This window comes from Centruroides sculpturatus, unplaced genomic scaffold (assembly GCF_000671375.1).
Source record: "Centruroides sculpturatus isolate CEXI.00-Female unplaced genomic scaffold, Cexi_2.0 scaffold904, whole genome shotgun sequence".
NCBI classification, from domain to species: domain Eukaryota; kingdom Metazoa; phylum Arthropoda; class Arachnida; order Scorpiones; family Buthidae; genus Centruroides; species Centruroides sculpturatus.
Genome location: NW_019385147.1, coordinates 322590 through 349880, shown reverse-complemented (window position 1 = coordinate 349880; position 27291 = coordinate 322590). Strand labels below are relative to the sequence as shown.

The following is a 27291-nucleotide window of genomic DNA, read 5'->3' as shown; positions in this document are numbered from 1 at the left end:
CTAATCGTGCATTTATTAAATTGATACTTTATATTGATCGAAAATTACTGGCGGAATATGAACGTAAATACATATACATAGGTAAATGCGAACTATCTACCAATTTTCTCTCTCGCACCAAAGCAAGTCATTTGTACGCAGATTAAGAGACTCATTCATAATTTTTTCGTATTTCGTTTGTATTCGTTTGTATATACTCCTATCGATATTTGGTAAGCTTTTTTGCAACACGAAGGATTGATTTTAGATAAACAAATATGTGTGCAATGCAAGAACGAATGAAACTTAGTGGAAAATAGACAAAAATATTATTTTCCGTGTACAATTTGCATTAAATTTTATGCTTACCCTACCTAACATATACTATCGGACGGTCGAATGGCCGAGCGGTCAAGGAGTGTATTTTTTTATATTTCTCCGCGCGAGCGGCACCCGTTTAAATTAAAAATTCCTGCCGAACGCGTTCCTAAATTCCAGTCGGAGTGCGCACTGTCCGACGGCAAAAACGGCCGCTTGTAGCAGTAGTTTACGGTGGAAAGCAACATGGCGTCCTCCATAGCTCAAACAGTTTCGTTTTGGGGTCCATTATGTGGTTTTATGAATGAAAATTTAGAAGTTATATAAGCGCAAATTAGTACAAGCGGTGATGTATCTTCTCGAATTTTTTCGAATGGTACCCGGCATTTTAATTTTTTCGTGGCTACTTTGAATGCTCTGTCGGCAAAATAATCCATTTCATGGTTAAATTTACAATCGAAACTCTTCTTTGGTCTTTAAAAATGCATATTTTAAAATCATAGATCCTTCTGTTACGATAGTACGGGCGCCGACATCTTTCTTTCTTTCACCTTCATTCCTAATTGCCAAACAGCAGCGCACTCCTGTAGTAGTGAAGACGCGAGCTACCGCTATTAATTAACGAACGAACCCAAGATGGCAGCCTCTGCTCTGGAGGACCCGGAATTGAATCCAGAATCGAGTCGAAAAATCTTCATGAATTTTTCGGGAGGTGGTCCATTTGGATATGTCAGGCTCCATCCCTCACCAACCCGGTCTCTTCATTGTGGGCCTGGCCAAACCAATAATGGGCTTAGCCCATTATTGGTTTGGCTTAGCCCATTATTGCTTATGCTTGTTTATGCTTAGCCCATTATTGACCCACAAATGACTCTGACAAGAGAGAAAATTGATACAGATACACGGAATATTCATATGTATAACACTAAAACGAAAAATATATAAAAAGTTTGGTTATTTTAGCCTACTATTGCCACGTTAATCGCGATACTCGAAAGGTACAAAATTGCACAATCGGATTTGTCAAGTAGAATTGGAAGTATCTCTTAAAAAATTTAAGATATCATATTCTTTTCTAATGTTACCTCTAAGAATTTCATTAGTAAAATTGCATAGTTGCAAAATAATTCATTTTTATGCTTGGGCTCAAATCGGCAACTTTTGCACTTTCAGATCTGGCAACATTATTCATGCTGTTCGTTACTTTCTTTGAAAATGCCGTTCGCAATGGAACCCGTTTCAGAGAGCTCCGATGTCATTCCATCAGAAATTTTTGAAAAGTTAACGAGTTTTTTATTTTATAAATATTTTCCCTCTGAAGATGCAGCTCAGAAATTTTCCACATCCAGATTTAACCAATTTCATTCCGCCTTGTCCTCGTTGCGGAGGTAAGTTTTACTTTATTTCTGCCTGTGCCAGGAGTGCCTTACGCGGATATCTGTATGTTAACTAATTCAATTTGTCGTATTTTTCAGGCGCGATGGAGAAGAAAGCGGATTCGTCAGAGAAGTTCGGGTATATCTACCGCTGTGAGAAAATAAATCAAAGAGAAAAAAAGAGAAGACGAACTGGAGGCTTTATCTGGAGAGCCAAGTGCACCGGCGCGATCTCTTGTGCCCAAAATACATTTTTTGAAGGAGCTAAGCTCTCAGTTCAAAAGATATAATATCGTGGCATTTGGCATTATATTTTCGGTAGCCATATTTTTTCTTTTCTTTGTTCTCGTCTTTCTGGAATTTTCCTGTTTAATCCTACCCTTGGGAGTTGATTATTCACATCTAAGACAATAGAAACTAAGTAGCCCTAAGGGGTTAACAGGGTAAGGGAAGGACACCCACAGAATCGGCGGTTTCACGTTACGTTACGTGTTTCTGTAATTCGATCGTATCGCTTAAGATGATGTATGTTTTATGAGATAATTTTTTTTTATTTTTGTATTTAACAGGTGCTGATGATTATTTACTCGTGGGTCAAGGAGGAGCCGGTCACCATCGCTGCGAATGAATGCGGCGTGGCCATGCATACAGCGGTGGACTGGTACAACTTCTGCCGGGAAATTGCGGAGGTTATCGTCTCTAACGAGCAAAAACAGATTGGCGGTAAAAATCTACGCGTCGAGGTGACGATCGATCCAAGTTTCTAACTTCGTCGATATATCTATGTCTATGCCCTCTATATCTATATACATGTGTTTTTATTTTCAGATTGATGAAACTTTTACCAGGAGACGAAAGTACAACCGTGGGCGCATAACCAAAGGCACACAACTAACTATATTTGATGCCTATTGTCGGGAAACACGAGAGATTACTGGCATGTAAGTAGTAACGAAACATTATTTCCTATTATTATTTACTTTTAGTGGAAGTTTTGTGTTATATTTTCTCGTATTCTTTCAGGTGGAGAACAAAAGCAGGCGCCTATGAAGCCACATATCCAGATACATCGCTCCAGGTTCCATAATCGTTTCCGACAGCGCTCCGCAATATCGCAGTTGTACGACGATGGGCTTCTCGGAATACAAGACCGTTAATCACAGCCAGCAGGGCCCCGGGAGGTAAATACGATGAAACGAAACTGCTATGTGTTAAGTGAAAGAAATAAACGTGTGTTTTTGAAAATAATATGAAAAGTGACACTTTTCTTTTTTCTCTGTGCAGATTCGTCAACAGCGATGATCCCCAGGCTCATACTCAAAACATCGAGTGTAGACATCGCTGGCTGAAGAAGTCCATCAAGTCGCTTCGCACGGACAGGAGCCTGCAGAGCTACACATGCACTTATGTATACAGGACGCGGTTCCTGTCCCAGTTGCCAACAATATCGGCAAAATTCCGGCAGTTCGTCGAACATATTATGGCCGTCTACCCGGGCCCCGGTCGTGAGGGTCTCCAACTGAAGACGATCGGTGTACCCGTGGACGAAGATCAGCCGCCAGACGAGCCCTATTTTGATGTGTACCTGCCGACGAAGAGGAACCGCAAGAAAATGACGAACCCCCCCCCCAGTGAATAGTGCAGCTTTTGTATAGTGGGCGTGACCAAAGGATAGTTCCTTGCAGATGTGAAACCTGGATTATGTGATTTTTCAGACTTCGGATACCTCGGACGCAACAGCACCTTTGTCGTCGACCCGAAGGACCAAGCGGAGGCAGGGGCCAGCGGCCTCAGCTAACCAGCAAAGCCTAGATGTCGCCAAATAGCGAGAAGGGAGGACAGCGCCTCCTCTTGCGGGAAACGCAGAAAAGGCGCTGTGAAGGTGAGTGTCTGTTTTTTCCTTTTTACATCGGTAGTTAAGCTTAGTTCACACTATGCTCGATTCGCTGGCGAAGGCGAAAATCATAGCGAATAACACTTCAGACATAACGTCGTTTCCAGCGAATTTCGAGAATCGCTTCGAAGTTCGGAACTGATCCCCGAAAGGAGAAATGATGATTTTTCCTAATGAAAAAAAAAATGTCGAGCTGGTTAACGACGAATTATCGGAAGCGGCCATTTTGTTTTTCGAGATGACGTTTTCACTCGCTTGCAAATGATCGTCTGCTTAAAATTCGCAATCGCTTTTCGTTTTTGGTTGTATGGGCCAATTTCGCTAAGTGAATAAAAATCGCTTTTCGCATTGGCTTTCGATATTCGCTCAGTGTGAACTAAGCTTTAAGCGGGAAATGATTAGAGAGTTTAGAAGCGGTTGCGGTTCCTATCGCTCGCGAGAGTTTTAACAGAGCGACGTGATGGGACGTAATACTTCTGCTTTGGCGGATGTAACGAATTCATAAAAATTCGAATTGTCGGGGCTAACTAACTTAAAAAATTTTTTCGTTTATTTATATAATATGTCGTATAACGTTACACGTTAAATTACTTAGCCTTTCTAACGGAAAAAAAAATAAAATTACGTATTATTTCGGTTAAAGTTAGGCAGCCTAAAGTTATTTATTAATAATAATCGACGTTATTGAAATATTAATACTGTATAGCCATAAAAATGATTTTCGAAAACAACGAATAAATTATTGCTAAGTAATCTTTATAACTGAAACTGAAAATCGTATCAATATTTTATTTTATAATATAATTATTAATGATCGAAGACTTAGAAATCGTTTAATTATATTAGCTTTGCGTGTTAACGATGACTCGGTGCGATTTTACGTTGAGCGGGAGCGACGAATGCCGTTTCTTTATCCTTTACTCGGACAGAGTCGATTAAGCCTAAGTGGTATTAAAGGTGGTCGCTCTCGCTCGTTTACCTCGCTTTCGTTTCGAAGAATAATTGGTAAGGAGGGGGCGGGAACCCCCAAATTATAGACTGGGTAAAACTCGATTCGGGGAGAGGGTTTTCATCCCCCAACCGGTAGACTCCCTTTGCGATAAAAAAATGTCTAATGAACCACACGCTACGGAAGCGGAGGCACGTGACCGGAAATGAAGTACGTATAGTCGCGGGCGTACCTAGTCCTGTATGCTACGCGAGTTGGCGACGCGCGATTTTGGGGGGCTATATCTCGTGAAGGGTCGCCCGTAGGGGGATGGTTCATTAGACATTTTTTGATCGCAAAGGGGGGTCTACCGGTTGGGGTTTCCCCCCTCCAAACGTGACCTGCATTTGTACCCTAAAAAGTGGCGCCCGGAGCAGCACTTTTTAGGGTACAAATGCAGGTCACGTGTGCTCCCTCCCGCCCCCACTACGGTACGCCACTTAAATAAGGAAAAATAGAACGGTTTTAGGCTAAAGCCTGGTACCCACATGCAGTAACGGACGACGGAAACAGTCGTCGGAACGGCAAAATGACGTCACTTTTGCCGTCGACGTCCACGGAATACGAAGTTGAAAATTTTCAACTTTTGCCGCGACGGAAAGCGGCACAATAAAAATTAGACCAATAGGAAGACCGTTTAGCAATGTCGTCATAACGATCACGTGGAACGACAGCATTTGAACTATGGCGGTTGGCAAGCTAAAAAGCTTTATTTGTACACTAATACGCTAATATATTTCATTTATACTCTACATTACTATCCGATTTAAATATTAATGTCAAATAGACTTACTTACTGCGTAAAATATTGGGAATGGAGTAAGCGTAATTCGGCGAGAAAGTATTCGATATTCCTAACTTTCGACGATTTAGAATATTTTTACTATTGAAATTATTCATTTCTGAGGTTTTTTTATTTGCGATAAGATCGAAGACAAACTTAAAAAGTTTAATTGATATAACAAAGCAATCCCGGAAGACGCCATTTTCGACTACTGGCACGTGGTCTACCTACTGTAGTTACTTGTTTATATTTACGGCTGGCAGATGGCGCGTTTCAATTGTAGGGTAATTTCCGCATGTGAGTACACGCCACACGGAAAGACGACGGAACGGCAACTTTTCCGTCGACGATTTCCGTCGTTCGTTGCCGCATGTGAGTACCAAGCTTAGAGCCGCCGCAAACTAGCGCTTTGCGAGAGCAAAACGCTAGCAAACATGCGCTAGCACAACCGATGACGTCGAAGGCTCCGCCCCTTTCTTCTTGCTCGCGCTGTTTTTCCTTCGCTAGCGCAGCGATACGAGAGTACGCTCGCTGTTCACAGAATTCAACAACTAGAGCATTTACGCTAGCAAGAGAGAGCGGGGAAGACGGATGACTACATAAACATGTCACATATCGAAAAAGAAATAATAGAATTTTATCGATGTACGTAAATTACATGATTAATACATTCAGTATTGAAAAGAAAATAGTATAACCGTTGTATGTAAATAGTAATATACAGTATAAATAGTTTTCGGCTAGTTAAGCCTAGTTAGGCTTAACTAGTAAACATGTTTTTTCCATGCTGTTTCAAAGTTCGGAACGAAAACTGACTGATTACAAGTATAGGTTATAATAAAATCTTGTTCTATAGCCAATCTACATCTGTGGAATCCACGTCATGTGGACTACCTTACGCGAGCAAACGTTGTGTAGTTTGCGGCTGCTTCGTGCTCGCGTAGCTTACCTAGCAAAAATGGCTCATAGCATCATGGGAAAAAAGGCGAGGCTTAGGAGCGCGAGCGAGCGTACGCTAGCTCTCGCATCCTGTAGTTTGCGGCGGCTCTTAAAACTTTTTCCGGCAAAACTTGTGGCGCGATGGGTAAAAGCATCAGATCATAGAACAGTTTTACCCTAGATTTACCCTAAATGTAAGACTATCCTAAACATTACCTTGAGAGATTGAAATTACCTTAGAAACGGCAGCATGCTTATGATACAAACTTTATTAAAAGAGATCCGAATGCCCTCTACGTTTTAGAGTTCATAATAATAATTGTTATTATTATTATTATCATTTTTATTATCATAAAATTTAATGATTTTAAAATGAATTATTATTTTATAAATTAGGAAATTATCATGTTTTATAACTTTCGATATTAAAAAAAAAAAGATATATACAATAAAAATAAATGAGATTTAAAACAGACGACATTTTTCATCGACGAAGCAAAAGCGCCACCATACAGAAAATTCAATTTTTCTAATGAAATACCGTAATTCAGAATTTCGACTTTAAAAAGTAAGATAAATTTATTTTGCGTTTATATATAACGAAAAAGAACATATTTTTTACGTAAATTTTGTAAATATTTCCATTACTTTTAAAGTTTATATAGGTTATAAAATTAATAACATTAAAATGGCAAAAATTTCATTGCTTAAACATTCGAATATAAAAATTTATAATTTAAGTTTCTATTCGATTAAACTAAATTAACCAAAATTTGGTTTATTTTAAAATATTAAACGTAAAACTTAATATACTGTAATTTTCTTCTCATCTTATTACAATATTGTACTTAAGTATTGTATTACTGTTCTGTTTGTAGCTTCAAAAAGGATATTAAATCCTTCAAACAGAGTAATATTCAAAATAAGAAAGCGTTCTAACAGAAAATATAATTGGTCCTTTCGTTTAATTCAGTGTTTCTCAACGGGGGCGATTAGTAACAATTTATATTTAGGGGGCAAAAAACAATTTTCTGGGCGATATAGTAAAACATTATATTAAGAATAATTAGATATTTTATTCGTTATATCGTACAATAATTAAACAAATAACATTATACTAGTCACTAGTCTATTCGATGCGGTACGAATTTGGCGTTAGCCTTGGCCCTGGGCATAGGAATTTTGATGTGAAGGGGGCGATCTACGTAACGGTTTTATTGAAGGGGGCGACGATTCGTTAGAGTCTGAGAAACACTGGAGTCGTATTCTGGTCACCGTCTCTCACAAGCAGGTCGCTGATTGGCTAATCCAAATGATTAGCCAATCAGCGACCTGCTTGTGAGAGACGAGAGACCAGAGAAGGTGACCAGAATATGGCCCCTGGTTTAATTGATAGAATGCACACTATACGTACGCCATCTAGTAGACAAGCCGCGGAACGGATCGGTGACGTCACTGTAAAAGGTGTATGATTATTATGCGCCTTTTATGTGACGTCACAGTTTGAGATAGTTAATCTCAATTGAGGGTTGAATGTGTGAGATGAATTTTGATAGTATTTCTATGTCAACGCGAAAAAGGTCGTATGATATACGAAAATCTATTATTATTTAAATAAAATAACAAGAGTCTTATCTATATAAATAAAAATGTAAATATTCTTTTGTTCAAAATCTTAAATCTCCGAAAGTTCTTAACCAATTGCTTTGAAATTTTGACACAACGTTGAATTCGAATACGCGCGTGTTTTTATATTATATAGATGTCGAAATCCCCCCGCGGGGAGAGAGACAAAATTAAGGCTTACCGTGAAGGTCTTCCATTATTCTATTGATATTTTAGATGCGGTTTTTTTGCGTTTTGATTGCGTTTTTATAGGGTACGTCGAGAGAATGTACACTCAGAAGGAATTTTTCGAATTTTCCCCCCACGGGGGAAGTGTTATATATTTATAATAGATACATTTTGAGCCATAACAACGCATGGCCGGGTACAGCTAGTTAAGTACATAAAATAACAATGATACTTATTGTCTAAATTTATGTTAATAAACAAAAATTTTATTAAACAAATTACTTGTGAATTATATTTACAAAATGCATGTAGATATTGGTGTTTTCTAGTAAAATTTAGCCAGTGACACCCAAAAGATAAGGGAAAAAAGAGGAAAATTTTTCGTTCTCTTTTAGGAGACGATTTCTATATTTTTCCCTCTTCTTTAGGAAAAAAAATCATAAATAATAATAATAATAATATCATTTTACAAAGATATCAAATTATAAACAGTAAAACAATAACATTAAATTACAGCATTAGTCTTATAACGTGCTCTTTCTTGCCCTTTTTATTGGCGCTACTGTCACCAATAAAAAGGGCGACATTCGTGCCAATTCATAAAAATCGACGAGGGGACATAGGTGTAGTATTCCTTATAAACTCTGGAATAGTCAGGGATGTTGTGGTCGATTGAACCTATTATTCTACCAGAAGTTTACATACAGTACCTAGTCGTTCACTCTACAATCTTCATGAGCCTTGACATTTCGAAGATTAGTTTTAAACGAAGAAAAGGAATGGAATTACGCTTGCCCGTGAATTTCGGTACAAACGTTCGAAAACAGAAAACGAAACTAAATTCCAATTCGGCTGCTTCCTTTCAGCGCGAATTACTGCCCACGCCAATGTGTCTCTAGATTTTTTTCTTTTTCTTCTTTTCTCTTCACCGAATGTTATATGTCATTTTAAATTACATTAATTTAATATGTATAAATTTTGAATATTTTAGATATGTACAATTAATAAATTATTTGCATTAAATTATTTTTTTTCAAATTTATATCCCGGAAACTTCTATATCGCTTGCCAATATTTAAATTTCTCAACCGAAGATAAATTTTGTAAAATTTATAAATGAGAAATGACACTTTTTGCAAATGTTTCGCATTAAATTTTAACAAATGTGTTTATTATAATGTGAAATCAAAGTAAACAAAGTGAAACCCATCAGGAATTACTTGTTTATATCTTCTCAGTCCTATGCACTTCAGAGGACGTAGTGATATTACGAAATTGACGGATTTAATTGTATCTTTCCACTTTTCCCGATGTTGTGCCATGTCTTCATACATTATGGATGGCTTCATACATTATGGATGGCTTCATACATTAACTTTTTTTTTAATTCTTTCCACCCTGTGAGCACTAAGAGGGCCTCTTTTTGCAAGCCCATTATGGGTTCGGACAGGCCCACAATGGGCTGCCGGGTGGTGAGGGACAGGGCCAGACATATCTGAACGGACCACCCTCCAAAAAATTCCTGGGGATTTTTCGACGCGTTCGGATTCGAGCCCGGGTTCCCCAGAGCGGTAGGTTGCCACCGTGACCATCCGGCCTCTGGCTTCATACATTATATGTCCTATAGTCGTCATTACTTGGTCTGCCCACCTAATCCGACATCTGCCTCTGGGCCGTTTGCCATTAATCTTCCCTACTAGGCTCCGTTTCTCAAATCCATTTTTGCGTCTAGAAATATGTCCCAAGAAGCGAAGGTAGGATTGGTATATTTTAGTGGTAAGGCATGTTGTGAGTTTCAGTTGACTTAGGATGGAGCAATTTGTTCGGTGCTCCGTTCAAGAGATTTTCAGTATTTTCCTGTATGTCCATATTTCAAAGAAATCAAATTTGTTTCGAAAAATGGCATTTATGGTCCAGGTTTCCGATACCTAGAAAACCTGGACAATCAAGTGGCAATTGGTAAAAGCGTTCTTATGAGCTTTAGTTTATTAAAAATAGTGATTGCAGAATCTTTCCAAATTCTAAATAATTTAGAGGTTGCATTGCGAGCGAGGCAAATTCTGCATTTAATTTCATTATCACATCCTCCCTTATTTATAAGAAGTGATCCAGGGTAAATAAATTCATTTACCACCTTACAGCCTGCAATTTCCTTAGTCTGTGTCAAGGATCCCTCGATGTGGATTCCTGTCCGTGGTGAGGGGACCTCTCAGAGATGGTTTAGTAACTCCTATTTACCATACCTGGGATCTAAACGCCCACCCACGTGTTTGCCATGCGTGATGCCCCGTATGCCGGAAAGGGGGATCCTGGTAGTTGAGGGGCAACATAACGTCCCCAACACACTGCTTTGGTCCCTGCTTCGGAGAAACGGGAGGCTCAAATCAGGCTGCATTTGAGTCAATCGGCTGAGTCATTCTTGACCTCGGCTTGGAGTCAATCGATCGATACAGACCGGGCAGACACGTCCCTGCTTGAGTTTTGTCACATCAGACAAGGTGTGCTCTTCTCGACTGTATTGTGAGGGTAATAGCTCCTGGGAAACCCTGGTGTGATGGTCTATGGGAGATTTCCATGTGATAGCATCCACTTGTTGGGCCCCATGGTGGGTGGGGTCACTAGGAGCTGAAAATTTATTTTTGAATATAGATTCTTCAAAACAAAACCGACCAAGTACAGATAAATCACTATCAAAGGACGTTAGCTTTTCCAACAAGCCAACCTACCTCATAGTTCATAGTACTGGACAGAAACCTTTGTCTAAATGCTCTCCTTTTCTGATTCAGAAATTATTTGAATCGACTATTGGGCATCTAAACAAGATACAAAAATTGAGGTCAGGGGATTTACTCATAGAAACAGCCTCTCCTCAACAGTCGGCAAAACTCTTAACAACAAAGACACTGGGAGACATGGAAGTCACTGTCACACCACACGGAAGTTTAAACTCATTTCGTGATGTGATATCTGAGGTTCATCTGATGTCTGAAGAAGAGTCAGATATTCAGATTGGCCTTTCAGACCAAGGTGTCTCCATTCGTCGAGACGGCAAGCTGATACCTACTAAACATCTTATCCTCACATTCAGCAAGCCGACATTGCCATCTTTCATTACTGCAGGATACCTGTGCTGTCCAGTTCGTCCATACATTCCATACATAGATCCGCTGCGTTGTTTCAAATGTAAGCGGTTTAGACGTTCACAAGCATCCTGTCATGGGGAGAATGTATGCGCACAGTGTGGAATTGAATGTCACCAGAGTACTGAGTGTACCACTACTCCATGCTGTGTGAATTGCAAATACGCCCATCCCGCCTACTCCCGGAAATGCGCTGCATGGCAGAGAGAAAAAGAAATCCAGCGTGTAAAAACAGTCAACAACTTACCTTACCCAGAGGCGCATCACATGGTCACTTCAAGTGCACCACTGAAACAAAAGACATTTGCTGCTGCTTTGAAATCCACAAAGACATGTGGAGTTCAAACAAATATTTCTGTTTCCCCAAAGGAATCTCTCACTCTCCATGCAAAGTGTTTGCCGATTCCATCGAAAGAAACACCAGAAAAGGAGAGTATAAAACCAAAAACACCCCTACCTAAGACAGGGGTAATAACGAGAAACTTGGGTTCTAAAAAGGCCAGTAAGAACCCACTAAACAAACTGAAAGCAGCTCTCTCTAAATCTGATTTGATAGATTTTTTCATTAGAGATCTTTTTTCATTAGAGTCATATTTTTCATTATATCTCATTATTTCATCATATTTTTTCATTAGAGTCTCTTCATTAGAGATGTCAGTGACTCACTCTATGAGTGAGTCACTGACATCTCTAATCTCACTCATAGAGTGAGCCAGTGACTCACTCTGAGTGAGTCACTCTATAAGTCACTCTATGACTCAGTGACTCACTCTATGAGTGAGTCACTGATATCTCTAATGAAGAGAATAATATGGAGGTTACAAAACCAACGTCACTTCCAAAAGAAAAACCCCATGTGAAATTAATTAAAGTGGGATAACCTTGCAAAAAATGCTGCCTCAAAAACATAATGGATTACAAAATAATCCAATGGAACTGTCGTGGTTTCCACAACAATTTCTCTGCCATTAAACACTTGACATCATCTATGCCATCTCTCTGCGTGGCACTCCATGAAACACATCTAAAACCTGGAAAAAGAATTTTTTTAAAAGGATTCGATCTTTACCATAATGATGATGATAGCCACAACCGCGCCAGCGGAGGTGTGGCTATACTAGTCTCAAATTGCATTCCATCCTCACTGGTACAAATAACCACAATTTGCAAGCTGTGGTAGTCAGAATTTCTATTGGAGTAACTGTCACAGTTTGTTCTATATACTTGCCACCAGATGTCAGAGTCAATGAGGATGAATTGGATAACTTGGTTGAACAGCTGCCAACTCCATTTCTTTTACTTGGCGATTTCAATAGTCACAATCCAATGTGGGGCAGTCACGATATCAACAGTCGAGGCAGAGCCATCGAAAGATTCATAGGCAATCACCAACTATATTTATTTAATACAGGAGAAATGACATACTTCCATGCCCCAACAAGAACATTCACTGCCATTGATCTATCATTAGCAACCCCGAACCTGTTTTCAGCGTTTACATGAGAGGTTGGATCTAATCCACTTTCCAGTGACCACTTCCCAATATTTTTAAAATATCGAGGCTGAGAAAGCTTTGAAACAGCTCGTCCACCATGCTGGAAACTTGAAACGGCAGATTGGCCTGAATTCTCCTCTTTGGCTAACATAACTGAAGAAATGGTCAATACTGCTGATATCAATGATGCAGTTGAAGTTGTCACTTCCAGTATTATTCAGGCAGCTGAAAAAACAATGGGAAAAGCATCAACCAGATATCCAAAGCATCCGAAACCATGGTGGGATCAGAATTGCGAGGCAGCATAAAACAAAAGAAAGCATGGGGTATTTTCACTGCTAACAATTTGGTTGCTTTTCAAAAAGCGAAGGCAAATGCCAGAAGAATAAGAAGGCAAAGCCAAAGGAATTCTTGGAGGAAGTATGTCTCTAGCATAACATCTTTCACCAGCTCAAAAGCAGTGTGGGATAAAATCCATAAAATTAATGGGAAATATGCTTCTCACTCTCTGTACATGCTGGAAAATAATGGCACGATAATCAACGATATACAGGGTATTGCTGATTTGTTTGGTGAAACATTTTTTTCTTCATTCAGCAATACAGTAGAGCGTCGATTATCCGAAAGTCAACTATCCGAAAGAATTCCAGTCGGCAAATTTAAATTTTCGCCAGTGGCTATGTCTTGGGCTACTCAAACATTTTACATTTTTGATACTAAATTAACTTCTGAAGTATAATTTTTTATTGTTTTTATATTTTTCAATATATTTATTTTGTTTGTACAAAATAAAGAAATAATTTCAATACAATAATCACGATTTTTATTTTAAAAAGTTTACGTTAGGCTTAACATCGACGAAAATTCAACGCGAAGCGATACGCAACAGAGAAAAATTTCAACATGGGATAGGTTAATATATTTTTCGTACATAATCGATTATCTGAAACATCGATCTTCCGAACAACCCCAGTCCCCAATTGATTCGGATAATCGACGCTCTACTATATTATGTATTCAAGGAATTTTCAGGCTTATAAAGCCCAAAGTGAAAAACAACATTTAAACTTTCACCTTTCATCTAATGAGGAATGTAATGTTCCATTCACAAGCATAGAACTACATACAGCAATCTCTTGCTCGGGGAATAGTGCTGTAGGCCCGGATAAATTCCACTACAGCATGATTAAAAATCTGTCAGACAATTCTCTTGGTAATCTTTTGAATCTGTTCAACAGATTATGGACAGAACATGATTTTCCTGACTCTTGGAGACTATCGATTATCATTCCCATCTCTAAGCCAGGCAAAGATTCCAAGAATCCCTCTAATTACAGACCAATCTCTGACGAGTTGTCTCTGTAAACTGTTTGAGAGAATGGTAAACATACGTCTGATGTTTATCTTAGAGGAAGAGGATTACTTTTCATTACATCAAATTGGATTTCGTAGGAACACAAATACCACGGATAATTTAATAAGCCTTGAAACATCTATACGCTAAGCGTTTGTTAGACGACAGCACTTAGTGTCTGTGTTTTTTGACATAGAGAAGGCCTATGATCGCTGTTGGCGATACGGGATACTCTGTGATCTGTACCAATTTGGATTACGGGGTAATTTGCCAATTTTTATAAAAAACTTCCTTCAGGATCGAAGATTCCAAATTAGGATAGGCACAACTTTATCTAGGCTTTCCACACAAAAAGCAGGTGTTCCTCAAGGCTCTATTTTGAGTGTGACTCTGTTCCCAATTAAAATTAACAGCATAGCTAACTGTCTCCCTCCTAGTGTGAAACACTCATTGTATGTGGATGACTTTCAGATCTCCTGCCAGTCTAGCAACATGAGCTTTATCGAGAGACAACTGCAAACCTCTCTAAATCTCATACACAATTGGGCCAAGACCAATGGTTTTAGTTTTAACATGGAGAAGACCTCGTGCACCCACTTTTGCCGAAGGCGTGGTTTACACTTGGATCTTGCAATTCACCTAAACGGGGTTAAAATCCCAATCGTCAAGGAGGCTAAGTTGTTTAGGTGTTATATTTGGCCAAAAACTGACGTTCTTGCAACATTTGCGCAACTTGAAGAGTAGATGTTTAAAATCTCTGAACCTTCTAAAGGTATTATGTTGCTTATCCTGAAGAGCAGACAAATGTTCTATGCTGAAGATTTATAGGGCCCTTGTCCGCTCAATGCTATACTACGGATGCATTGTTTATATTCGAAAATTCGTAATGAGTTTTCTTCACCGCTTGATTCGGACAACTCTGCCAGTTGCATTAGTTCTTGTTCATCTAAGTGTTGGTTAGTATTAATTAATTCTTCTTCTTTCTTTCCTATTAATATGGAGACTCTAGCCTACTGGCTTTTTCTCCGAATCACTCCACCTTGAAATTAGCTAAAGCGGTTGGTACGGTGAACAAAACGCTCCAAGATTTCGATATGTTGGCGAGGAGGAAGGTCGGTATGATGCCAGTATATCGGAGTTAAGGTACGGACGATCGTGAGGTCCAAGGTTAAGAGGCGGCCTAGCTCTTGGCGGGCCCGTGTGTATTGCGGGCAGACAAGCCAATAGTGTACGGAAGTTTCTGGCGAGCCACAGTGGGGGCAATCTGGCGAGGCGCTTTGGCGTCGAGGATAGAGGAAGTTGTTCAGGGGGGCCGTATCTGTTCGAAGTCTAGCCAATAGGGTTTCTGTGTGGCGAGACGAGGCGTGATGGTATATCCAAGGGGCGAAAGGTCGGAGATGGTAGCGACCTTTTCCCCGAAGAATGGTAGACCAGGTATCGGTGTAGTTGCGAATGATCGATTCCCGCATCTGGCGTATGAGGTCACGTGCCATGAGAGGTCTCCACCAGGAGCCGATGGGAGTGTCATGGCTAACGGCTTGGTCAGCCTATTAATTAATTTAATAACATCTTCCTAGTTCATGTCGACGAATCCCTCTCCACCTAAAGTGTGGGCAATATTTATTATGCGATTTACTTCTGTTGTTACGGAATTTAAACAGTTTTCTCTAATAACAACTTCAGGCCATAATTTTCCCCAACAGGCATTCAGAGTCGAACATTTTAGTTTCTTCAGAGATAACGAAATAATTTCAATTCTATTTAAAATTGAAAAATCTTTCCACAATTTGTTACTGTAGTAGTATTTGGATTACAATCAATATTTTCTAAAATGTGTTTAAATGAGTGGCGTATATACAATGATTTAAATGATTTAACTATTCCCTGGTCTTGTGGTTGTAGGATTGATGTCGTATTGGGATGTAAAAATATTAATTTGACAGCCTGATAGTCAAGTTCAAAACTCATATACGCCAGTTAAATTCAAAAACTTATATATGTATTGAAAGTAAAAGTATGCACAGTTACAAAAATTTTCACAAATAACAATTACAAAACGTCAGATGTTAACAAAGTTCAACACATGTAGCCACTACAACAGGTCCGTCGGAAAGACACCTTGCGACGAAAACTTGTAATGTTATTTACCGCACAGCGAGACGAAATAATCTTCTAGATCAGCTTAGACTAAGTTAGAACGACCGTGAGTTCCTTTGATATGTCCGAGACCAACTAAAGTCAAACGTGAGTCCACTTCATGTTTCCAAGGCGAACTAAACTTCCCGCCACAACTCAATCCTTTTATACGGATTGAAGTAAATCGGCTTCCACCAATCAGCGCTTAGTAGCGCTACAAGATGTCCGCTGATGGTCCGATGTCTTTCAACCAATCCACGGTCGAGTTTCCAAAAGTTGTCAGATTGCCGTTTCTATGGCGACAACCGTCGTTCGTCGAAAAATGGAAAAGCGCAGGAAATCGTGTGACAGACGATTTTTATCCGGACACTGATGATTTAAATCTATGTCCTGGCTCGTTATCAATCAGTAACAAAGCCTTAAAACTGATATTTTTTTCTTTTTGAGTACTCTTCCACTTCTGGCACAAAGCAATTGTAAAACTAATTGCGAAATAAAACACTTGTTACCTATGCCTTTTTATTTGCTCGCCAGAAAACAGGAAGAGCTGATTTATCAACTCCTTTCGTTGCTCGTGGGTGTACACATTAGGCGTTTTTAAACGCGCATTTTAAAGAACCAAGAGTTCTGCATAGGTGTACATACTCAAACGCGCGTTGATAGATTTTTGTTAGAACGCGCGTTTCGCGGGCGTCAGCCGCGCGCTTTAAGATATATGTGCTGCCATGTTGTTGTACATTCGATCGCGCGCTTTCGGGTAGAGGGACGTACGTTGGCCGAAATAGAGAACTATCATTTCGATACTGATCTATTTATTGATGAAATCTAAAAGAGACCAGCCATCGTCAAATGATTTTATAGATATTCTAAAAGAATTAAAAAACTTGGGTTCATATTGTCTTAGTTTTGGATACAACGTCACAAACATTCCATGCGTCAGTCTATCTCGTAATATTGGGTGCACCCAAAATTCTCTTTGCCTCTGCCATCGTCTTTTATAAGGCACACACAAGCAATTACTTTCACGTCCATTTCCAAACTGAGCCAGTGCTCACACACTACTAAACGGTCGTCGAACGCCGAGCTAACGCGCGGTGTGTACGCTGCTGACGCGCATTTAACGCAACGCAAAACGCCTAATGTGTACACAGCCTAATGAACGGTTAATTAACATGGGCTTTGTAACGTTATCTCCAGATGCGTTTGAATATAAAAGTAGTGGTCCTATCCTTGGAAACCTTAAATCCTGAAGCAGACTTTTTATTTTTCGAGATGTAAGTGCGTCCGGGCATTTTCTTCCAATATAACGCGGTTTCGTTGGCGTTATATACCTGATCCGCAGTGTAATTTCCATCTTCTACAATTTTGAGCTCTCGAAATCTCTGGGCTGCTTCTATGTCGGCTGATGCGCTTTCCCCCATGACTTTGACTTTGCACAAGGAAAATCGATTCCTAAATCTGTTAAAACAACCTTTACTGGCTTTAAATTCGTGTCGATGTGATTCATTAAAAGAAACGGATTTAAGCTCTTTTACATGCTGGTAAATCTTTGTTGCCTTTTGCATTATCACATTACTATTAAAAGGAAAATTCCTTGAAAAGCGATCTTCTATTTGTAACATCAAACACTTTCCATTTTAAGCATTAAAGTGTCTTTTATACGAGCAATTTTATTTAAACTTACTAAAGATCCAGAGGAAATTCTAGCCCTTATTTTGTTTTTATTTCTTTTTATTGATCGAATTGTTGCCTCGTTTAATTTTAAATCTTCAGCAATGACTATTAATTTCTCACCAGATTTTAACCGATCCAAAATTTTAATTTTTTCTTCAAGGGATATACATTTTCTGCTCCTAGAATTCTTCTCCATGGCAGAGGTCATGATGACTAAAGATAAAATTTTAGATAACGTAAAAATTATAAAATTACAGTATTGTATTAGACTTACAGTATCTAATTTATATACTGTACAGACGATAGTAAACTCAACTTACCCGCCTAAACTCTCCGTAGCCTGGCGCTGGACGGCGGCAAGTAGTTCGGCTGCTCGTCCACTATTGGTCCAGATTCGACCAATCCTGTCGCGACACGAGTCGGCGATGACGTTTTACCGTATTATACGAGTCTCTTTTAGCGTTTTTATATAAATACGATCGCAACTTTTTCGCCGTTATATACGAATCCGTATTATATGAACCCGTTTTATAGGGGTCTACTGTATTTGTCATTCAATTTTTCTTTTTCTGTGGCGATGGGTGCATTGTTGTACTCTAGTTAAAATCCAACTTTTTGTTTGTGTCCATAAATCACTGGGTTGTTTGTAAAGAATACAGGGTCTAAATTTCGGAAAGTCTGTTGTAAGATTGAACTAGCTGGAGTCTCAAGTCTTGAGTTGATCTTTGAGATTTTGTGTTGTATGGAGTTTTAATGTTACTTCCGGTTTTGGTAGCTTATGATCAGAGTTTCAGAATGCTCCAGGTCTTGTTCTGACATTATTTACTGATAATCTCTATCTTGTTCTTATTAACACGTAATCAATTTGGTTTTTATATTCACCTGTTGGGGAGGTCCAAGTAGAAAGACTCAGATAACGGTGTTTGAACATGGTGTTAATTATTGAAAAACTATTATCAATTGCAAACTGAAAGAGTCTATTTCCTTTTTCATTTATGGTGCCCAGTCCAAATTGTCCTATAATGCACCGCAGATTATAATTTTTTTTATTGCTTTAGCATTAAAATCTCCCATCATTGTCAATATGTCCTTCTGTGGTATTTTTATGATGATATTTCCTTGTTTATATATGTTTAGATAATGAATTATCAATATAGACGTGTGAAACGATAGTTCAGTTTAGAAGAAAATTTTATCTATCTGATAAATTATTTTCAACGATTTCTCATTAATTTTGTTCTAATAAACTCTTCAAATAGATGATATTTTTCAAAATCAAAAAATCTGAATTTTTAAATATATTTTGTAATTAAATATCTGTCTTGGGAAATTTTGCAGGTTTTTGTGACTGCAAAATCGTCTAAATTACGTTCTCTTTTCCTTATGAATGAAAAAATCATTTGAAGAACTGACACTACACGTTGGTATAAACTTTTCTGTTTTTTGTTTTCTGATTCCATTATTGGTGTTTCAGCGTTGTCCGTTTTGCCATTTTCTTCGAGTTGATCGGGATCTTCAGTTTTATGTTCTTTAGCATCCATAGGAATAACGCTATCAACTTCGACATCCGAATCTTCAGTGTTGACGGAGAATTCATCTGAGAATTAGTCTGCTTCACTCGAAAACTCCTCCATAAAATTTTCTCAAGATTCTAGAGAAGTGATGCTATCTTCTTTTTAAATTACGTTATAAATCATTTTCGATTTCTATTCCTAATTTATGAAGAGACTAGTTGTTAGCCGCGACTTCGCCCGCGTGGATTTTGCAAGCGAACACCATTTATATTCAGTATTTCAACAACCATAGTAATTGTTATATAACACCTACCGCTGAGAATAAAACGAATTGTTTTCAATTTGATAAATTTTCTGGAACATTTACAATCTACATAACCCATTGAACGCGTGTCCGTCCGTCCGCGTAAGGATATGCCAAAAAACGGGCACTACAGGCGCCCTAGCGATGATTTTAAATTAACAGTAAATTCTTTTTATTTGTAATAGGATTTTATTACTGATATGAATTTATTATTTATACCACGGAATGGTATAAATAATTATTAATGCCTTGCCTTGCCTTGCCTTATTATATGCCTTGATTAACCTTGCGCCACACGTTTACAACATCCCGTGACTCAGTGAACGTCGCGCATTGACTCACGGGAAATTTGTTGAAAAAATACATTTAAAATCGAGGTTTACAACCGAAGGTAAATAAACAAATTAAACTATTTTAAAGTATTTATAGAATGTGTAATAGGTAGAAATCTAGATCCGTATGACACGATTGAGACTTTAACAGAGCTGTAGAGCATATTGATAGGAACAAAAAACTGAAAGGAACCGTGCCTCATGGGAATTTATAAAAGAATGCCCACTAGGGGGCGTTCCAGTTACTAGTCGTTCTATAATCAAACCAATATGCAATAAAAAATTCGAATTTAAAACGGTTCGAATTTAATACACCTAAGTACTCAATGAAGACTAAATGCAGTTGTAAACAAAAAATCGCATCTAAAATAGTACAGTAGAAACCGTTCTTCCGGTTAAGCCTTAATGCTTTCCCTCTCCCCCGCAAGGGAATTTCGAAAAATCCTTAGTGTGCGTTTTCATAACGTACCCTAACTGTGTACCAAATTTCACCACTTTAGGTTCAGCGGTTTGCTCTGGGCGATGATGAATCAGTCAATCAATCAGTCAGGACAAGTAATTTTATATATTTAGATTGAAAATTCGATGAAATTTAATCTAAAATATTTCCATAACAATTGAAATAGTTTATCTCCAAATAAAAGATATTACCATTGTTATGGGACTTGTTTAATTCTGAATATAGATCTGTGTAAATGATACTCGAAAACAAAATCTCATTAACTGTTTGCATTTGAATAATCAACAAAAGTTTCTTCCAGATTTGGATTGGGCTGACTCGATGGGATAAGACAACACAACACAATAGGCCTATTAAAGGGCTATTAAAGGTCCTCCCGGGATAACTTTCTATGGAAAACTGACTTCTATTTTGGTACGATAGAAAGAAGGGACCATGGCTGAAGAGGGTCGAAGTAATTCGAGCAAAAGTAGTGGTTGACCTCCTCCTGGAAGAGAGGATGGTCAACCACTACTAATTAATACTGCTCTACTGTTAATAGTATTTGAAAAGCAATCCGTGTTAGAGAAGTTGTGATGGCTCCGCACGTGATAGAGTTGCTAACCTTAATGTTCGAAGACTTCATATGACTTGTTTAAACAAAAAAAAAATCTTGTGGAACTAAGAGAATAACTGCTTTTATGTTATATCTACGCAAAAACACACCTTATCTCACTGAGAATTATTTATTAATCGTAACGAACGTTTTTAACCTTTAACCAACTTTTTTATCTTTTATTATTATATTATTTTAAATTGTATATAAATTACTGTAATTTATTCTTTGGATTCAAATACAGTAGCTCAATATTCCAAATAATTTTGTATTTTAAATGTGTTCTTAACTCTTCTAAAGAAAAAAGAACAGTTATCAATATTCTATGATTTTTAAAAACCTGAAGATGGTCTTTAGGACAGCTTGAAAATGTTCGTTATGGTTAATAAATAATTCTCGATGAGATAAGGTGTTTATGCGTAGGTTAAGTTTATACGATGCTTATCAAGTTAAGTATTAATTATTTTATGTTATAATAAAGTGTTTATATTTTGCAACAGATTGTATAAACTATGTTCGGAAGTATATTCTCGTAAATACTGCGTTTATAGAAAAATTAGTGGACTGCAATTTGAAAAAATTGTACACCTAAATTTCGACTGTTGTCCGTCTGTGTGTCTTTCCTCAAACTCGAGAAAGCAGTTAGATAAATGAAAGTCGAAACCAGATATAGAACACTTTGGAGCAGGAGGCCCAGATTAAGTATATAGGATCTTCAGGTTTGGAATGGATGTCACGTTACTTCGATTCAAAATTTTCCCCCGAACGAAGTTAAATAGATAATCGGCAACGCGACACGTGAGCGATATGCCAGAGAGGATACATCCCAGGAAAACTTTTATAGGAAGATGAACCGTATTTAGGTGAAGAAAACCCGGAAAACTCGTGGCTAGCCCGTTTGCCATGCCTCAACCCAGGACTAACTACTAGAGTTGGGTGGTTTTATGCACTCGGCTACTGGAGGGCGCTTATTAGAATTAAGAAAGTACTGTTTAGAAATAAAAAAAAACCAAGTCGTTAGATGTGGAAATTTAAATACTGATAGATTTTTCACAGGGTAACACTTTCGATTGTACGCAGGCAAGTGCTATATGCTACCCCTGTCTGTAATTATATAGCGCGTCTATTTCGTGTTACATCATTATCGTAGTAATTAAGTGAATATAATGTATATCTATTTTAAATTACATCTTTTTTTAATAAGAATTATATTTAGTTTATTATTTTGTTAAATTTTTTATCAATAGATGGCTCTGCGTGTAAAGCCAGCAAATCGAATGTGGATAAAAATTAATTGATTTGTAGAAATCCAATAGATATTTTGGAATGGGATGTACGACATTATCTAAGTTAGGGATATATAAACGTAACTGCCGAGTTTCGTAGCAATTGGTCAAACGGTATAGCGAACAAACATCCGAACAAACATTCTCATTTATATATGTAGATAATAATAATAATAAATAAATAAATACAGGAAATACTCGTTAGATCGAACTCTGATAGCTCGAAATCCCGTTAGTTCGTAACTGTACTGATGTCACAGCCGGTGATATAGAGATTTTCGTGTTAAGGAATTCGGTTACTTCGATTGGTTTATTTGGTTAAGGCAACGCGACACATGGAGATCTGCCGAGGAAAAATCTCCCGGGAGGTGTTTTAAGGGAAACTGACTCCTATTTAAGAGTTACTAACGTGAAAAAATTCGGAAAACTCCACGTGGCCAGCCCGGTTATAAAACTCTCCACTTTTTTTAAAAACCTATCTGGCAATCTGTGAGGTTCTCACCTGACACGTGCTGTTTACCTGCAGTTTATTTATATTATTATTATTATTTATTATTACTTAAAGAAAACAGCATTCTGTATATGTTGCCGTACTCGTTTCCTTAGTAAATTACGTAGTACGATATTTGGCATATTTTACAGAAATATGTAAATCTCGGATAATTCGAAGTCGCGATTATTTCGTCCCTTGAATACCGAACTAACGAGGATTTCCTGTAATAAGTCATTATAAACTTTAAAGTACAGTAGTAAAATTTTTCGTAATTCTTTCGGTATTTATTAAATAATAAACTAGAAAATTCACAAAATGTTTTTAAAACTAGATGATAATTTTTACTTAGGGATGGCGATCAATTCTCATTACTTTGTCGAAAGAATATTTAACGTGTCGAATGCCGAATCGATTGAAAAATATGAAACATTTGAAAAAGAATTGACATTTCCGTCGAATATGTCTGCAGTAAAGTCGAACACAACTTGGTTACCACTGGTAATAAATGATTTTTTTAAAATAATCTTTGATATTTAAAAAAATAAATCAAGATGCATAAAAATATTCGAAATAAAATATCATAGCACTTAATATGCATTGGTTTTGTCAGAATAGTGTATACCAGGGATGACAAACATTTTTGAGCCCGCGTGCCATGTAATAAGCATACTTAGCTTTAAAGATGTTTATGCGTGCCAAAGTTTTAGACTTCGAATTTAACGATATCTAAATAAATAAACGAATACGTTTTAATTAGAATAAATGTAAACACGCTGATTGAAAAAAGAATGATCAGGTTAAATTGAAAGGATGATTTAAAAAGGCAGCATGCCATAGGTTCGCCAGCCCTGGTGTATACCATTACGTCAATTTGACATCATTTTCCATTACAAACATATATGTACAGGAATGACGTCAAACTGACGAAAAATGGATTTGCATTGACACCTGTTACATGTTTTATTTAAAACATGTAACAGGTGTCAATGCAAATCCATTTTCGACACTGTTACATGTTTTATTTAAAACATGTAACAGTGTTATTAAGTTATTAGAATATAAATTTATTTTTTAAATTTCCTAAAGTGCTCCTAGATAAACTTATGAAAGTAATAATGTCAGCATTATAACATTTTTATCATATAATACTAGCTTTGGTTACTAGTTACTATGTTTAATTATGTTTACATTATAACTTTATATATTATAGAATTATATTTTATTTAATACAGAGTGGGCCAAAAGTGGGCATACAGTTAGAAGCCATTTGGGATGTACAGTACTTATCTGTCGTGTATCTCAATCACACAGATGTCCTCCTCATATGCTGATTACTGTATACCTACTTTTGATCCATCCTATATTTAACTTCTTATTTAGTTAAAAATGAGTTAAATATACAGAACATAATTTACTTTTAATTTTTTTCTTTAGAAAGACCAGATTCTCTTTGAAAATACTTCGAATTTTCTAAACGAAAACTCATTTAATATTGAACACAACAGTAGGATTTCATGCGGAGATAAATACGTTCGTCACGCACCTTTTGAGGAAGAAATTTCATTAAAAAGTGTAATTAAAAATGAAGATATTTTGTTTATTCCAAGATCCACGAATCAACAAAAAGACGAAATAGATTTAATTATGGAAAAGCATATTAGTAACCAATTAGAATATCTGACTCAAAATTCAGATTATAAATTGAATGATAATTTAAATAACGAATTAGAACAATTTCCAATGAATAAAAATTATCTCGGATTTAATATACAAAAATTTGGAATAGAAAACACTTTAATAAATATCGAAGGAACCATTAAGGGGTCAAAAATGAATATTCCTCTGAATTCCTCTGATTATAATTATTACAAATGCCCGTCTTGTATTTACTTTACTCAAAAAAGAGATAAATTAGATAAACACATGCAAAGACACGTCATATATGAAGGATATCATCCGTGCGGTAAGAAACGTCAGAAAACAAATATGCCAGCCAAAAGACACAAGCACAATCCAGAAGAATATGAATGTCCCTTATGCCCTTACACTTGTACCGTTTCTGAAGCTTACAAGAAACATCTCAAGATTCATGTTTCTGGAGAAAATCCACTCAAGGTGAAAGTAAGTTGTAAAATATGTGGCAAGGATCGATCCGACGATATAGAAATGGAAGAGCACATGAAAGAGCACAAAAATAAAAAGTATTTCTTGTGTGATTTATGCAATTTTAGCAATTTTCAACTGAAAAAAATTATTCAACATCGTAGAATGCACACGGGCGAAAAGCCTCATTTGTGTCCACACTGCGACTATCGATCGTCTAGAAGAGACAATTTAAGATCTCATGTCAGAAGAATGCATGGGAAAGAGAACATGTATATCGATACATTCGATCCCAAGGGAAATAACTTTTCATTGGAAGATAGCGACGATTTGTTGTAACTTGATGAAACCTTCCAATGTTATTTTGTAGTTAGTTCTTTCATGATTTATTAATATACATTATTTAAAAACCTATCACATTTACTACGTATGCTTTAAACACGTCTTGTTTCACTTTACAATTTACACTTTTATTCATTGTTGATTTATTCGAACGAATTCATCTGTCTATACGTTTATAATATGTAAGAAAAGTGATATAATTTTGGTATGTAAGTTTTAATAAAGCATATATATATGTTACAGTTAAAACCCGATTTTAGTTAAAACCCGTTTTAACTAGTTAAAACTAGTTTTAACTGGATGCCTTTGTTAAAACTAGAATTTCCTAGTTATAACTAGAATTTACTGCCGTACATGTTTTGATTTTAGTTAAAACTAGTTTTAACTTTGAACATTAGTTAAAACTAGTTTTAGCTACATAAATATGTTTGAGNTGAGAGTATCATTTGTAATAAAAAATAGTACATTTACAAATTTACAGATATACTGAAGGGTTATTTCATAAATAAGTTATGTTACGATATTCATTGGTACTTTAGGAGAATGGCGCTATACAGGGTGTATTTTTTTTTATCTTGAGACAATGAAATATCTTAATTGGATCTCATTATTTTGGAAAAAGGTATAAACAAAACTTGTAGGATGTTGAGGGGGCAATAAATTGGTGACCTCAGGCGTAAACTTGGAGGTCAAATCCGTTTTTTCAATGGGAACACATATTTTGAACGATTTTGTTTAGCATTTTTCATTTAATAGCAACGAAATGAATGGATAGATCAAATTCGTGTTAACTTTGTTGTGAACAGATTTTAAGAAGCGCTTATTTGGCGAACCTTCGGTTAAAAAAGGCAGACGGTATTTTCAATTATATAAAATACAGAAGAAATTAAGACGTCTTTTCGTCCTGTCCAATCATCAGTTTTCAGTTTCTGGAGATTAGACAGGACGGAAGGTCTTAGTTTTTTCTGTATTTTATATAATATTATATAATGATATAAATGATATATATATGATAATATATGATATTCCTTTGTTATTAAGTAAACTAGCATTACACCCAATTACACAACAATTTGCCATAGTGATAACGGCGACGAATAAACAACACGAGCTCGAGCAAAAGCACACGCAAACACAAATAAAACGTAAACAAACCACAAAGATGGCGCTGGACAATTGATCTCGTGACGTCATTCGCGATGTCGACTTGAAACCTCTTTATACTGACAAGTGAGTATAATTCATTTCTTTTGTAGACGCTATAGTCGAATTTTTCGTAGAGGGAGCTTTACGTATCTATTGTAACTTTGCAATTTGCAATTCAATTTTATAAAACTTTGTAAAGTTCATGTTAGTGAAGATGACATTTTCATTGCTTTTTTTGTTATTTGCATATTAAATAATACTAAAATCTAACTATATAAAGCTGAAAAACTGGATTCTTTCTTTCTGTCACTGTATGCCAAAAAATGGCCAGTAGGGGCGACCCTAGCTATTATTTAAATTAACAATAAATTCAGTATATTATTATTTGATGCGGTTTTTTGCACTTTTGGCTGCGTTTTAGTAGGGTACGCCATGAGAAATTCAGTATATTATTATTTTTATTTGTAATAGGAATTTATTTATACCACGGAATGACATCGCTGCTGCTAGTACGCCCACTAGGGGGCGACCCGGGCTATTAGAATAGAAGACGTGCGACTAAATATCCAGATGGCACAACGCGCTGATTGGTCGGCTGAATGACGTCAATCCACCGAAATAGGAAATGCTGGTCGATTATATTTTGTGGTCGTCAGAAAGAAGTCACGCAGAAATAGATTATTTTTTTTAGTTGTAATATTGAGTGAGTATAAAGTGAAAATACAACATAAAGTTTAGTTTGCACGTTTTCTTAAATTTATAGGAATAATTCAGTGGCGTAGCGTAGTGGGGGAGGCAAAATTTCACAATAAATATTAATAATATCTTGTAAAAATTTGAACCAT

The 27291-nt window shown here is 36.9% G+C and overlaps 2 protein-coding genes across 4 annotated transcripts; both read left to right on the top strand.

Annotated features, from left to right (window-relative positions):
* The first annotated feature begins 1268 nt into the window (after positions 1-1268).
* On the top strand, positions 1269-3574 carry LOC111635442. 3 transcript variants are annotated; one of them, XR_002758378.1, is made up of 4 exons: positions 1269-2416; positions 2502-2614; positions 2697-2854; positions 2958-3574. XR_002758378.1 is itself a non-coding variant. In XM_023380401.1 (3 exons), exons 2-3 carry the CDS (start codon positions 2802-2804, stop codon positions 3310-3312), a joined length of 408 nt encoding a protein of 135 aa, XP_023236169.1. In that variant the 5' UTR covers positions 2453-2614; positions 2697-2801; the 3' UTR covers positions 3313-3574. The 3 variants fall into 3 exon arrangements, 2 of the variants coding, with proteins under 2 accessions (XP_023236169.1, XP_023236170.1); XM_023380401.1 differs by lacking the exon at positions 1269-2416 and having other exon boundaries at positions 2453-2614; XM_023380402.1 differs by lacking the exon at positions 1269-2416 and having other exon boundaries at positions 2453-2854.
* A 2084-nt stretch (positions 3575-5658) lies between these two features.
* On the top strand, positions 5659-25501 carry LOC111635436 (zinc finger protein 287-like). Its single transcript, XM_023380394.1, has 3 exons — positions 5659-5711; positions 23205-23353; positions 24290-25501. Exons 2-3 carry the CDS (start codon positions 23207-23209, stop codon positions 25295-25297), a joined length of 1155 nt encoding a protein of 384 aa, XP_023236162.1. The 5' UTR covers positions 5659-5711; positions 23205-23206; the 3' UTR covers positions 25298-25501.
* Positions 25502-27291: the final 1790 nt, after the last annotated feature.

Bases quoted from the DNA above. Each gene is read 5' to 3' on its own strand.
- LOC111635442 (XM_023380401.1), top strand. From the start codon at position 2,802: ATGGGCTTCTCGGAATACAAGACCGTTAATCACAGCCAGCAGGGCCCC. The intron at 2,855-2,957 runs GTAAATACGATG...TTCTCTGTGCAG, and splicing joins AGCCAGCAGGGCCCCGGGAG to ATTCGTCAACAGCGATGATC.
- LOC111635436 (XM_023380394.1), top strand. From the start codon at position 23,207: ATGGCGATCAATTCTCATTACTTTGTCGAAAGAATATTTAACGTGTCG. The intron at 23,354-24,289 runs GTAATAAATGAT...TTTTTTCTTTAG, and splicing joins ACACAACTTGGTTACCACTG to AAAGACCAGATTCTCTTTGA.